Source organism: Ursus americanus, chromosome 19, assembly GCF_024610735.1.
Source record: "Ursus americanus isolate L20-20 chromosome 19, mUrsAme1.1.p, whole genome shotgun sequence".
Taxonomy (NCBI): Eukaryota; Metazoa; Chordata; class Mammalia; order Carnivora; family Ursidae; genus Ursus; species Ursus americanus.
In genome coordinates, this window is record NC_142145.1 from 23,733,951 (window position 1) to 23,749,367 (window position 15,417).

Genomic DNA, 15,417 nt, shown 5'->3' on the forward strand with positions numbered 1-15,417 from the left:
TTAGGAGAAGAATTGGACAGAGAATCAGGATGGATCCCTCTGTCCCTGAACCTGCTACCAACCTGGGCTTGCTGCTACAGGGAATTCACCGCCTCGTGGTGTGGACTGAATGATTTAGCAGCTCCAGCTTTTCTATCATGCTGAGTTTTTGCTCTGCCTTCCAATTCAAGGGCCGACACTGAGGCCTCTAGGAACTGACAGGCTCTGGTGGAACATCATATTAACAGAGCGTGGTGAAGCCCCACAGACAGGGTGTCATGAATGTGACAGAGGCCCGGAAGTCCTGCTGAGCCCGGCAGACCGCTGAGCCTCCGTAAAGCACCCTCTCTCTCTGCAGGGCTTCATGACGCAGAATACTGCCAAGCAGAATGAGCACTGTCTTAAGAACTTTGACCTCACCGAATACCGTCAGGTGCTGAGTGACCTTTCCATTCAGATCTACCAGCAACTCATTAAAATCGCCGAGGGCGTGTTGCAGCCTATGATAGGTAAGCTGGCGGCAGGAGATCTCCAGCACTCATTGTAGGGTCAGAAGCGATGGTGAACACGGCCCGCTTTCAAGGAAGCCAATATCTTAGGTGCGGCCTCCAGAAAACCAGAACCTTCCCACTGAAGGCCGTGAGGAGGTGTGTTCTCAGAAAGAGCTATGGAATCTTCCATGGGTAACAAACATAAATTCAAAAGGTATAAATGCACATACAGTGAAAAAATATAATCCTCATACCCATACGTACACTTTATTCAGGAAAAAAAAAGCATTAAGCACGTGCACATGAAGGAACACAGTAGCAAGTACTTATGCAATAAGTATTTATTGAACACTCTGTCCAAAGCAGTATACTTGGACACTTAGCACGAAATCAGAATTGAAACATAAGAGCCGTTGTTTTTAAGTTAAAAATGACACACACACACACATACACGCATCACTCGGGATGCTCCATGAAGGCTGGGGAGGAAATTGTCCCCTGTGCCTATGTTGTAAAGCTTCCCCTTGGGTTCTTACAACACAAATAGGTTACAGGTGATCCGGTCGGGCAGAGTGCTCCGTTGCTGTCCAGAAATCTATCATCTAGGGTAAGGTTCATTCCATGTTCTGACTCCTGAGAGGCTTCTTAGGACGCACCAGGCGCGGGGAGCACTGGGGATACTTCATGACTCCGAACAATGTGATGGCAAAGAGCATCAGTTCTGAAGTTGGACCCCCTGGGTTCAAATCCTGGCCCCTGCCAACTCCTAGCGTTGTGACTTTGGGCAAGTAATTTAACTTCCGAATGCCACAGTTTCCTCATCAGGAAATGGGTTGTTAGGAGATGGAAAGAAATACTGAGCATAAAGCCCCAGGCACATAGTTAAAATTGTTTAATAAGTGTAATAAGACCAGCTAACCTAAGATTTATATGGTCAGTGGTTCATGGAAAAGAGCTGTTTGGGGGCGCCTGGGTGGCACAGTTGTTAAGTGTCTGCCTTTGGCTCAGGGCGTGATCCTGGCATTATGGGATCGAGCCCCACATCAGGCTCCTCGGCTAGGAGCCTGCTTCTTCCTCTCCCACTCCCCCTGCTTGTGTTCCCTCTCTCGCTGGCTGTCTCTCTGTCAAATAAATAAAATCTTAAAAAAACAAAACAAAACAACAACTGTTTGAACATTAGTAGGATGATCTCAGGGTCCAGGGCCAAGTCAGTGGGTGGACCGGGACTAGACCCAAGTTGCTCAATTCTCAAACTTTGGACTTGGCACAGAAACCAGTACAGAACTGAGTTGGTACATGCCATCACTTTGTCCCATCACTAATGAATTTAAGTGCAAATTTGGTCTACAGATTTGGCCCAGGATTTCTATATGGAAACCTTATTCCATATAGACACCAACACATTAGAAATCCGACGCTAAATGCTGTGAATTTCTGAGCACGTCACCATTGTATACCAGTGGATGGTGTCATCGCCAGAGCCTAAAGCACTAAATGATCTGAGTGGTCCAAAAAATAGACCTTCCCTGCGGAATATGCCAGCTTCTCCAATCATGCTTTTCTTTCAGTCTCCGCCATGTTGGAAAATGAGAGCATTCAGGGTCTATCTGGCGTGAAGCCAACGGGCTACCGGAAGCGCTCCTCCAGCATGGTAGACGGGGACAACTCCTACTGCCTGGAAGCCGTCATCCGCCAGATGAATTCCTTCCACACGGTCATGCGCGACCAGGGCCTGGACCCTGAGATCATCCTGCAGGTGTTCAAGCAGCTCTTCTACATGGTCAACGCCGTGACCCTCAACAACCTGCTCCTGCGGAAGGACGCCTGCTCTTGGAGCACCGGCATGCAGCTCAGGTAGGAGGGGCGCCCGGCCCGAGCCACGTGGCTGGAGGGGCCTGCACCCGGCGGCGGGAGTCGGAGCCCGAGACCTTTGTCTGACAGTCAAGTCCAGACCTAACTGATGGTCCTTGTCACAGTCCGTGTGAGACACAGTTCCATCGCCCTTTCGTTTTTTGGTGGAATTCCACACCAAGACGGGTAATCTGGTAAACAAATTAGCTCAGAGCTTGAAAGATCTTTACATACCCTAAGACAACATGGGTAGGTCGGAAGGAAACGTCAGTGAGTTTACAGACTCACAGAGGCAGGTGTCGAAGTATAAATATGTTTGTGGGTGTTAAATATCAGTTGCTTTGATTCAACAGATCGAATGCCTCATTCTCCCATTAACTTACACAGACACTCCGCGTACCCCATCTCTGCTTGATGTTAAACACCCGCGGGGTGACTAAACGTAGTCATCCAGCACAGCGTTCCTGAGCGCCAGGTCCTTTTCAAGCTTTTGCTCCACGTGAGCTCCTGAGGGGGAAGAGAATGATGCCACTGTTTGCTGCGGGTGGCACCGTGAGCACAGCAGGTGTGCTCATCCCGGTGTGTTAGGAGCCCTGGCCTAACACAGCTCGCTTTGACCTGTGTCTAAGGTACAACATAAGCCAACTCGAAGAGTGGCTTCGGGGAAGGAACCTTCAGCAGAGCGGAGCCGTCCAGACCATGGAACCCCTGATCCAAGCAGCCCAGCTCCTGCAGTTGAAGAAGAAAACCCCGGAGGACGCGGAGGCCATCTGCTCCCTGTGCACCTCTCTTAGCACGCAGCAGGTACGGCCCCGGCAGCCAGCAGGCCCGCCTTCCCAGCCAAGCCCGTTCCCGCCGGCGGCTTGTCTGCGTGTGGGGTGCACACACAGCCTTCGTGGCCCCCTAATGACACAACAGAAGCTGTCGCAGACGGAGTGTTCATGGGTGAACTGAAGACCGCCTTGGTCTGTGGAACAAGATGCCACACCAGTCCCCCCATAACTTTCTGGGCCCTCTTGCTCACATAGAAATATAAGGTAGTAAACCCACAAAACATTAAGCTCAGATAAAAATGTATGTTTGTTTTCGTTAGGGGGAGGGGAAAGGGCAGAGGCAGAGGGGGAGAGAGAATCTGAAACACGATCCATGCCCAGCGCGGAGCCCACATGGGGCTCGACCTCACGACCCTGAGATCAAACCAAGAGTCGAACGTTTAACCGACTAAGCTACCCAGGCACACCTGGTTGGTTGGTTTTTTAAGGTAAAAACATTTTTTAAACACAATGAATTCTGGAATGTTTCTAACTAGAAGTTTTAAATTTTGTTCAGAAATGGGCAGCATCATGCCTTTGGCATTAAATAAATCACTTTCTTGGGGCGCCTGGGTGGCACAGCGGTTAATCGTCTGCCTTCGGCTCAGGGCGTGATCCCGGTGTTCCGGGATCGAGTCCCACATCAGGCTCTTCCGCTATGAGCCTGCTTCTTCCTCTCCCACTCCCCCTGCTTGTGTTCCCTCTCTCGCTGGCTGTCTCCCTCTGTCGAATAAATAAATAAAATCTTAAAAAAAAAAAAAAAAATCACTTTCTTTACAACTATACTTTCATTATGGCCACGTTTTCACTTAGAATCCATTGACGTTGTTTTAAACGGTCATTAAGAACCTAGAGGCATTAGAATGTGCTCTTCCTCCCTGCCCTCCCCCAGCCAAATTGTATCTATGCTAGGACTCTGCTGCAGAGATGTTACCAGTCTATCAAGAGATAAATCCTGTCCACACACAGACGACTTGCCCTCTATCGTGAGTGTGCCTATTTAGAAATGGGCCAACACAAAGCAGCCTCACAAAATGAGACCAGCACAAGGAAATCAGACTTTCCAAGTTAAATCATGCATAAAAGAACAAAATCCAAACTCAGTATTGTAAATATACCTTTCCTTACCTCCCCCACTAACTACTAAAGGATGAAATGCCAAACTCTTCAGAGAACTGCTGCTTTCTATAAATGTACTGGAAGTTTTCATACTTTATCCCCCTTTTAAATATATTTTGCTTTCCGAAGTTTACTTCTAGAATTCAACTGGCATTGCTTTGCATTTGGGCAGGCTACTTTCACCAAACAATTGGTAGGCAGACAGGAGATTATCCACTGTTCAATTAGGAAAAATTGTTCCTTTTATAAGTGATTTGGGGGTTGGGAGGCACGGTCAGACAACACTTTTATTATCTAAGGTAAGATCTCCAGTACTCTTTAAGAAACCTTTGAATTACTAGTAGATAAGAGGCTGAGGGATTTCAGGCCACAGTTTCTTGGAATCATTATCGGGGCAGGTAGGGATGTAGGAGACACGAGTGCAGTGAGAGGGCTCAGGTCTAGCAGACGAAGCGTCTGGTCTGTAGTTTACTAATTGTAGGCTCCCTCCTCCACGTCACTCCAGCTCCAAGTTAGGGGTTCTGTCTGAAGAAGAGTGTACTCTTGTGCCAATGTCTTATATTCTTTGAAATCCAAAAGTTGTCTTACGTTCCTTTAGCTCTGTGCTAAGCTTTTGTTTTTATTCCAACAGATTGTCAAGATTTTAAACCTTTATACTCCCCTGAATGAATTTGAAGAACGGGTAACTGTGGCCTTTATACGAACAATCCAGGTGAGTTTTAAAATATTAATCAATTTTATAAAGTCCTGGTCCAAAACTAATAGCACTTTTATAAAGCCCTCATCTGAAACTAGTAAAGGAAATTGAAGTTGAGTTTAACTTTGCTTCTCTGTATTAATAAATCACTGGTTATATTCTAAGCCAAAAGACCCTACGTTCTAAGGCTTTTCCTTTAGGTAAATACTAACTATATCACCCATGAATAACTTACCTACATACACAACAGACTGAACTTTTACATGTAGTCTAAGTATTATTTGCCACTACCACGTCACTGAATTATAGCACCAAGTGGAATTAACAAAGTAAGCAGAATGTCAACCCCACCCATGAACTAAGCTAAGAAATATCATTTTAAAAGAACAATTTAAGCTCTTCAATCTTGTCTCTAAGACTCATAATATTTGCCCTTAGGAATATGCTTGAAAGAAAATATATTAGGGAAATGATGACTTAAATCTGTCTTGAGATGATGGGATTTTCTTTTCTTTTTTTTTTCTTCTTAAAGATGAGCTTCCTAAAGCTGAGCCCTAGGTGATTTGGGTTGAATGCCTAAACTTTTTTTTTTTTTTTTTTTTGAGTAAAGCGATAGAAGTTTATTAAGTGAAGATACAGAAAGCTCTCTAGAGTGGGAGGGGTCCCAACAGGGTTGCCATTGAGGGTTGTTGGTCTTTTATAGAAAGCTAACCAGGGAACTTAAATCCTTTTAACACCTCTGTTGATAACACCTTCAATGGCTTACTTCCTTTTTAGGGTCCTGTTATTCTTTGTTGGTCACAGGTGATTATCATAAAGACACCCACCCCACATGCCTAGGGCAGGGTGGTCTGATTTGTCCCCTTATCTCTGGTTTCCCCCCATCTCCACATTTTTGGGATTTCTGTGAGCCCAATCTCATAGCCCCCTCCCCCCCCCCCACCTGCGCCTCACCTGTCCCTTACTCGTTCCTGCTCCTGGAATGTAACCCTAACTGCCGTTAGGGAATGGGACGATGACCGCTCTGGCTGCTTCCTGCTGAAATGGGGCGGCGGGCTGTGGCAGTTAGAATCTATCCAGGGGTCAGCCCAGGGGCTTGCGGTATGGCTCCAGGGGGTCATGATGGCCAACGAACGGTACATGCATCAGCACGTGCAAAAGCATCAACCCCAAACAAGTTAGGTTCAAAATTATGATCACATCCCTTAAGTAAGATCCCCAGTTACCAAATTTGTCAAATAGATCAGTGGATATCTTGATCTTATTTAATTGATCATGAATGTCCCCTATTAATTGGGACACCTTGCAGGAGTTCACTGTAGTGTTAAAACAACATGTTGGGGCGCCTGGGTGGCACAGCGGTTAAGCGTCTGCCTTCGGCTCAGGGCGTGATCCTGGAGTCCTGGGATCGAGCCCCACATCAGGCTCCTCTGCTGTGAGCCTGCTTCTTCCTCTCCCACTCCCCCTGCTTGTGTTCCTTCTCTTGCTGGCCGTCTCTATCTCTGTCGAATAAATAAATAAAATCTTTAAAAAAAAAAAAAAACAACATGTAAGGAAATTTTTCACACTCCAAATGGGGTAGCAGTGGTAGAATGCCTGGGTTTTATGCGTGACTGTAGCTGACAGCGTCCGCATAACGAATCACATGAAGATGACTCAGCTGGCGCCCTTGTCTCCCATTACTCTGTGGGGACATCTTGAGATACAACTTCTCAAACATCTAAGCCTCTTTAGCCAGTGAGGTGTGATCCCAACATACGAAACCAGGATAAAAAGAAATGGAGGAAGGTGATCAGGGGAGTCAGGAAAAGGGAAATTAAAATAAGGGCTTATCAAAAAGACACTCAAGAACCTTGAGAGCACGTGGGGTATGAGAAGCCATTCCCTTCGAGGTATGCTTGGGATTTTATTCCGAGCGCCTTCCATCATTGCCATGTAGAGATCCAGACGTCGAGAACGTCAGCTATGGGAAAGAGTAAATGAACTTTTCAGCATTGTGTCTAGGTAGAAACCAGAGGCTGGAGGTCAAGGGAAGGATGCCAGGTCAGATGGAAGGCTGTTCTCTGCACAGGGAGAGCATAGATTGACCGACGCAGATCCCTCAGGAAGGGGGGGTGCTGATAGAAAGGATCCAGTTAGGACATGGCTACAGGCAGCTCCTGAAAGTGGAGGAAGACTCTTGATGACAAAAGAGAAGCCACTGCGCTCTCTTGACTCCCCATGGATTTTTGTGGAGTGCTGATAATGGACACGAACCAAAGTGCAGGTTCAGAAAGTCTTATCTGGTTTTAAATATCTAAGACACACACATGTCAGAGGGAGACCTGGAACGGCTTATATGTTGACAGTGGCACTGTTGAAGAGCTGGAAGTCAAGCCAAAGGTCGAAGAAGTTTTGCCACATCAGACTTTGGCTTTGAATTAAGGGCAGAGGAAAAAGGTAGCAGAGGTTAGTGAGATAGCCTCTGAAGATCCCGAGTCAGGTTCGGAGTCCTCTTCGGCCAGTTTCAGTGGCTGGCGACACTATCAACATTTTTGGTTTTTATTTTTGCCAGCTGTAGTTTTATGTTCAATTAGAGGATACGCAGAGGGAAAGGGCGGAAGGATCCATGCCATCTTCCTGTACTTGAACAGATCTTATGTGGGGTAAATACCATTTGCTCGTTAAAGCACACCATTTGGGTGATAGGGCAGAAGGCGCTGACCTTTAAAAATGTAAATCTGAGGGGATTATTAAACTCCCCAAAGGATTCATAGGTAATTCCTATGAAATGACTACCTTGTGAATTTTAAATAAGTATACGCACCTCTTCCTGCTGAATTATAAATAACATAGGTATTATATAACTTTTCTCCATTTTTCTACCCTCCTCTCAATCCTTTACAATTTCTTCAAACCCTTTAAAGAATAGAGCCTACTGATCTACCAAAGGTTGAGAACTAGAAGGACATCAAGTGCTATGAAACAATTCGAAGAGCCTTTTTCCCTTTCACATTTTATGTGCACCTTCATAGGCCGTGTGACCAGGTCCGTACTAATAAATTCAGCCAAGCCGAGAGCTAGCTGACCGTTGAACTTCAGTGATCCTAGAGAGGCCGTTCTGCCAGGGTCGCATCTGAGCCACCATTTGGTATCTTGAATTGGTAACAGTGGTTGCTTATTTGTCTCTGAATGTCCTTGCTTCTGCTAAACTTTTCCCATTTCAAGCTACTTTTTCAAACTGTTAAAATTGCTTTAAAATTTTGGCCTGGGGGGCACCTGGGTGGCTCAGTCGTTTGAGCATCTGCCTTCAGCTCAGATCTCGGGGTCCTGGGATTGAGCCCCATGTCGGGCTCTCTGCTCAGCGGGGAGTCTGCTTCTCTCTCTGTGCTCTCAATCTCTCTCTCAAATAGATAAGTGGAATCTTAAAAATAATAATAATAATAATAAAACAAATTAAAATTTTGGCCCAGGGCGTGTGGGTGGCTCAGTCGGTTGGGTATCTAATTCTTGATTTCAGCTCAGGTCATGGTCTCAGGGTCATGAGTTCGAGTCCCACATAGGGCTCTGTGCTCAGCACTCAGTCTGCTTGAGATTCTCTCCCTCTCCTGCCCCTCCCCCCACTCATTCGCACAATTCCCTCCCTCTCAATAAATACATACATACATTCATACCTACATACATACATAAAATTTTGGCCTACCTTTCATGTGATACCAAACACACGGAGGTTTTTAAATTGACAAATGGAAATTTAAAGTGTTTTCCATTCATTATCCAGGTTCACCTTTATGCATCCCACCCCCACTGTAGAATCAATTGACAATCCTATGCTCACACTGATTTTGTTCTAAAAACCTGTTTCCCAGCACTTTTCAAATGCTCCTGCGTTATTTACTGGCCTCAGCCCCTCTCGAAGGCTTTAGAAACACGGAGGGGCTATGAATGATGGTGGCCTGTAACATGCAGGTACTGGATGAGTTCAACAGATAAGATCTCTCGGTCTTGGCTGAAACAGGAAAATGATGAAATGTCTGGAAAGTTACAACATACCAAAATGTTGTCACTGCCTAAAGCAATGGTGGTGAGTTTTCCTAACGAAAAAAGTTTTGATGGCTTAAGCCAGTAGGAGATGACCTGTGGTTTTACGAGATTTGGATGTGAGGATTTTCCTCCTGGCGGCATGCATCGTTAACTAGTCTCCCGGGCCTTTGTGTAAGGATGGCTCCACCTGGGTTAGTGGTTCAGAGGTCAACAGGATGTGAATGAGGAGAGGGAACAAAGGGGCATATTGTAAAGAACACAGGGGCCAGGGGCCAACACAAGACTCACTTCTGCTAGGGAGCTGCTCGTTTTCTGTATGCCTTCTGTTTTGTCTTCCTCATTACTGCCTTTATGTGTATTTAGTTTTTGTAGTGTACCATTTTGATTCCCTACTTTCCTTTTCTGTATATTTTTTCGTTCTTAGTGGTCACCCTGCTGATCACAACTAAATCTTAAACTTGGAACCACCAAGTTTAAATGATCCCAACTTAGTTTCAATCGTACATGTGTTCTGCTGCTGCGTACCTCCATCCCTCTCCCTGCCTTTATATTGCCACTGTCACATCTGCTGTACATGATGGTCCCATGAACAGAAACGCATAATTGTTTTCGGCATCTGTATAAATTGTGTAAGAAGGAGTTACAAGCCAAAAGTACAATGCTGGCCTTCCCATTTACCTATGTTGTTTATTTCTTCTATGGCTTCCGGTGTCCTTCCGTGTCAGCCTGCAGGACTTTCTTTTGTTTCCTCTGCTTCCGTTTATCTGGAAGTGACTTAATTTCTCCTTCATTCTGGAAAGATAGTTTTGCTGGATATAGTTTTTGGTTAAGAGTTTCTTTCAGGGGGCACCTGGGTGGCACAGCCATTAAGCATCTGCCTTCGGCTCAGGGCGTGATCCCGGTGTTGTGGGATCGAGCCCCACATCAGGCTTCTCTGCTATGAGCCTGCTTCTTCCTCTCCCACTCCCCCTGCTTGTGTTCCCTCTCTCGCTGGCTGTCTCTCTGTCAAATAAATAAATAAAATCTTAAAAAAAAAAAGAGAGTTTCTTTCAGGACTTTATATAGGTTACCCCACTACCTTCTGGCCTCCATGGTTTCTGAGGAGAAATCTGTTCGTAATCTTGAGGATACCTTGTATGTGAGGAGTCTTTTCTCTCGCTGTTTTTAAGAGTCCCTCTTTGTTCTTGGGCTTTGATAATTTGACGTAACGTGTCTCGGTGTGAATGTTTTTGATCCTACTTGGGTCTCTTTTATTCTGCTTGGAGTTTCTTGAGAGTCTTGGGGAGGGGGTGGGCGTATGTCTTTCCTAAGATTTGGGATGTTTTTGGCCATTACTTCAAGTATTTTTGCTGTCCCTTTCTCTCTCATTCTGGGACGGTGAGGTATATGTTGGTATGCTTTATGACGTCCCACAGGTCCCTCAGGTTCTGTTCACTTTTATTCATTTTTTTTCCCTTTCTGTTCCTCAAACTGGATAATTTCAATTGCCTTGTCTTCATGTTCACTGACCATTTCTTCTGCCTGCTCAAGGCGGCTGTTGAACCCCTTTAGTGAACTGAAAAGCTTCATTCCAGTTGTTATACTTTTCCTAAAACGTCTGGCTCCAAATAGAGGGGGAAAGGGGAGGGGCTGTGTCCCTTTAAATCTTCCAATTGATGCCACTGGAGGAAGTCACAGTATCCCAAGAGAAGCTGAAATCAAGGCAGGCATGTGCCAGTCCATCCGGGAATGCCAGACCAACAGGTGCATGAACCCAGATCTGTGGAGGACAAGGTCCCACTGCCTTCCCTACTGTACCGGCCAGCTTCTCCAGGGGTGTGGGCCTCTGTCCCTCCAGCTGCACAGGGGCTAGAGACTGGGGAAGAGTGGCTGGTTCACACCTGCTCCCTCAGCAGAGATCAGCAGTCTCCCCCTTCATCAGGCACTCTCCTGCTTGTCCTAAGTGTCTAGTCAGGTTCCAGCATTCCAGGATATTTGATAGCGGTTGCTTTTTCCAGCTCAGTGGCTGCTTCAATGGAGGGACTGAGCCCCAGTGCTTCCCAATATGCCATTTTGTGTGATGTCACTCTCCCCATTCCAGTTTACAGATGAGGAAACAGGCATAGATTAGGTTCAGGAATTTGCCCAGGGTGATGCCAGATCAGAGCTCAGGCTGCCTGCCTCCAGAGCCCACAGTCTTAACCCCCTCACTACAGTACTTCTCATATGATTTCACCTGAAATGTATTTTTCCATTCTCTCTTAGATGGAAATTTTTTTTTTTTTTTAAAGACTGCCAGAATTTGGGGAGAGCTTAAGGTCATCTGCACTCCAACAAGCTGAAAACAGGGCTCCTCTCCCTGCCAAATACCACAGGGACAGGGAGGCAATGTTCTCCCAAAGCCCAACCTAATTGTCTTAACAAATATTTCCATGATACATGCTAATTCACTTTAGTGAGTTCCCCTAAACTGGCTATTTTTAGGTGGTCTTTCACGTGGTCTTACCCTTCCCAACAGGCACAGCTACAAGAGCGGAATGACCCTCAGCAGCTGCTGTTAGACTCCAAGCACATGTTTCCTGTTTTGTTTCCATTCAACCCGTCCTCGCTGACCATGGACTCAATCCACATCCCGGCGTATCTCAATCTGGAGTTCCTCAACGAGGTCTGACAAGGCACAACCCCCCTGTGGCTCGATTTCCAGTGAGAGCAAGAAGGAAGCCTCTACCGTATGGTGAATTTAGGGGTCTGTTAAATCTGTAAAAGTCGATCAAATCAGAGACTGAGAGCCTGTGCAGAGTGCTGAACGATACAGAATAAGACACATCTGGCATTATTTTTTTTGTACATACGCTCAGAATAAAAACACTTGAAATATGGAAGATTTTTTTTTTAAGTATATGATTTCAGTCTAAATGAATACACGTTATAATCGTCTACCACCACCCAGCAGCGCCCATGGCCATATAAAAGGTGCCAGTCTTTAAAATGGAAACTGCCTAGTTTTGATCTTTGCATATAACTGGAAGATGCCCAAAGTAAAATAATAATAAAAATATGTCAAGTAAGTTGCCTTCAGAGGACTTTTAACAAATAATGGTACTAATAACCATGATGCTGTTGCATAGTGGGTGACATTTCCCCAGGTCAGTGAACCACTGGTGCAAATGAGTTTGGGGGGAGATGTTCTGAGAACAAAAATACAAGGCTTGGGCCTTCTGAGAAGTTTTTTTCAAAAGTATTTTGAATGCCTGGTGATGCAGAGACAGTGGTGTAACTAGCCTCCAAACATTTTGAGGATGGGTTTCTGAAGCAAAATTAGTAGACTGTCCCTCATATGCTTACACCCTCTTTGCATAGTCTTGGGTTTATGGAAGAGTCATGCTTAAAATGCGGTGGTCCCAAACTTAAAGTGTGAGCAACATGGAAAGAGTCTTTGTTTCCATTGCCAGTCCATGTGCTTCCCGAGTCTACAAAACTGTCATGAAAATCTACATGATCTAAATATTAGAAAAAAATACCAACCTTTGTTTTATTTACAGATGAGAAACCAGACAAGTCAGTATGAAAGCCCGTAATCCCTTAATGCCATAAAACTTCTGATAAGAGCATCGTGTAACGCAGTGTAATTCCGGGTAACCAAACAGTAAAGGAAAACAAACTTGTCTTGAGAATCAGATTATTTGAAAAACTTTTCCAAAAATTCAGTTCAGGGATTATCACCCAAAAGTTTTCTCTGTGTGTGTGTGTGTGTGTGTGTGTGTGTGTGTGTGTGTGTCCTTTTTAAAGAGTGAGAATAGGGACGCCTGGGTGCCTCAGTCTGTTAAGCGTCTGCCTTGGGCTCAGGTCATGAACTCCGGGTCCTGGGATTGAGCCCCGCATCGGGCTCCTTGCTCAGCGGGGAGCCTGCTTCTCCCTCTGCCTGCTTCTCTCCCTGCTTGTGCTCGCTCAGGCTCTCTCTCTCTGGCACATAAATAAAATCTTTAAAAAAAAAAAAAAAAAAAGAATAGCTTAGGTCAACGCTCCCTTTTCAGGTTATTTTCAACGTTTTTTTTTTTATTTTTATTTTTTTTATTTTTTTTATTTATTTATTTGACAGAGATAGAGACAGCCAGCGACAGAGGGAACACAAGCAGGGGTAGTGGGAGAGGAAGAGCAGGCTCCCAGCGGAGGAGCCTGATGTGGGGCTCGATCCCAGAACACCGGGATCACGCCCTGAGCCGAAGGCAGGCGCTTAACCACTGTGCCACCCAGGCGCCCCAAACGTTTTTTATTTTTTATTAAAGATTTTATTCATTTATTTGAGACAGCGAGAGCACAAGCAGGGGGAGCAGCAAAGGGAGAGGGAGAAGCAAGCTTCCCCACTGAGCGGAAAGCCCGACACAGGCCCCATCCCAGGACCCTGAGATCATGACCTGAACTGAAGTCAGATGCTTAACCAACTGAGCCACCCAGGTGCCCCTATTTTCAACATGTTTTAAATTTACCATGTAAATATGGTAAATACCTCTGCTTTGAAAAAAGGATTAAAACAGAGTATTCAGTGAAATATGACAGCAGCTTTTATGTTCGCTGCTTTTATAGATTTTTTTCTTGGCTCTTCAACAGTAGGCATCCTGCATATTCTCTACACCCACTTTTTAGTGTGTTTTCCCATGTCTGGTAGATAACGGTATGTTGCTCCCATGACCATGGTGTTTGCAAAACTGAGACGAGCCTCTCTATTACATCAAGAATATTTCTCTGTGAATGGCAGGTAGAACATCGCCCTACACACACACACACACACACACACACACACACACACACACACTGTTACTCAGCACGTCAACTCGAAAAGCTCCCGGAAATACAGCACACTCCAAGCCCCGAACGGTCCTGTGTCCTTTTGGCTCCACTTCTCTGCCATTCTTGTAGCTGCTGGGGCAGAACGAGGCCCAGCACCTGGGCAAAGACTCTGGAGCATTCTGTCCAAATCTATGACCCCAGCACGACACCTCCACGGTAAACATGGCTGGCTCCTTTCGGGTACCGCGGAGCTGTGCCTGTCCCGCCTCCGGCTGGTACAGTTATGTCGCCTGAAACCCACAACCCGACCCCTTCGACCCACACGCTTTGTTTGGAAGGCGAGGCTCAGCCTACTGGATCTGTGGCTCCCTTTTTTTAAAGTTGTTTATTAAGTATAATTTGTTTGTTGTTGCACGTTAGTTTAAAACTGAGCCTCTCATGTAAGGACTGACCTCCATCTTCAAGATAACCCCAAATGGCCTTGTTTCGAGTGTGTTAACGAGTCTGAAAAACAGTGATTCCACAAATGCAATGGCTTGTTATCCTTACATTCTGTCCTCTCCATCTCCATGGGTCACTCCTGTCACTGTTAATCAGGTGCCAAGGGTTCATTAAATAAAAACTTGGCAATTAGAATAATGGGGGGAAGGGCAGGGGTGTGAACAGTCCTTTTCCAGAAGAGAGAGGCATTTCACTGGAGCTGTACTTAATTTATATATGCTTTAAAAACAAATAGTCTTTTATAGGGTACTAATAACAAATAACAGCGACTGGTTAATGTTTCGGTCAGCCCTGTTTAACACTTGGAGACTGGGAGAAGCCCCTTTAGAGAAACTTTAATCACTTACTAGCATTTTTATTCTTTGCCTTTTTAAACATTTTCCAACTTCATGAAATCAATGACTTCAGTAACTTAATTCAACATCAAGGTTTGAACTCCTCACTAGATACCGGTCTCTCTTTTTTATTTAAAATTTAGTTGACACCCCTCTTACCCTGTGCCTTGGGCGGTTACTAAGGTAACTGACTTGTCAATTATTTCTCAGAAATAAGAGTTGCCGTGGGAAGAATTTTAATGTTCGACATCATGGTGGAGTTTTGCTTTGCCTCTTGAAACATTAGAAGCATTTTAAAGATTATTTAAGAATCAAATATTTATAAATAGTCTGTGTTTTCAGTATCACAGGGGACCTCTCTGTTTACTGGTAGTAATGTGTGCGATGTACGTATTAGTAACTGTCGCTGGAGCTGACAAGCATATGCTCTCCATGTGTTCTCCCTGGATCATCATAGCTGCGGTTAGCTTTCTGGCACCTGGACAGCAGATGTGACCAAGATAAATAGATTGTTTTCTCCCCTTTCCATGGAGCATGTCCATAGGAGTTCCTTCCCTTGATTTTCCTATACTTGAAATTTTCAGGCTTTTGTAAAAACAAGACAAAAGACAAAACTAGGAACTTGGAACACTTAGGAAAAAATTAACCCAGCTACCATCAATTCACCACTCTTCACTTAGAGCCTTAATGCATTAAGATTATAGGAAATAAATTAGAATTCATTTCTTTTGCATAGAATATATGTAATTGTTGTCATACATTTGACCTCCTTCTAGGCAGTAGGGGTATCCTGAATTGAAGCATCTGTCTCCTGCCTAGGAGACTGAACAGTCACTGCAGTG

General features: G+C 45.1%; 1 protein-coding gene across 2 annotated transcripts in view; it reads left to right on the forward strand.

Annotated features, from left to right (window-relative positions):
• The window catches only part of MYO5B (myosin VB), a 340,915-nt gene extending 329,082 nt beyond the window's left edge, over nucleotides 1-11,833 (forward strand). For both annotated transcript variants that reach the window (XM_087869830.1, XM_087869831.1), the window contains exons 35-39: nucleotides 338-488; nucleotides 2,039-2,324; nucleotides 2,951-3,125; nucleotides 4,884-4,964; nucleotides 11,470-11,833. In XM_087869830.1, the coding sequence (XP_087725956.1) occupies nucleotides 338-488; nucleotides 2,039-2,324; nucleotides 2,951-3,125; nucleotides 4,884-4,964; nucleotides 11,470-11,622 (846 nt within the window). In that variant the 3' untranslated portion in view covers nucleotides 11,623-11,833. The remainder of the gene's footprint in view (nucleotides 1-337; nucleotides 489-2,038; nucleotides 2,325-2,950; nucleotides 3,126-4,883; nucleotides 4,965-11,469) is intronic.
• The last annotated feature ends 3,584 nt before the right edge of the window (nucleotides 11,834-15,417 follow it).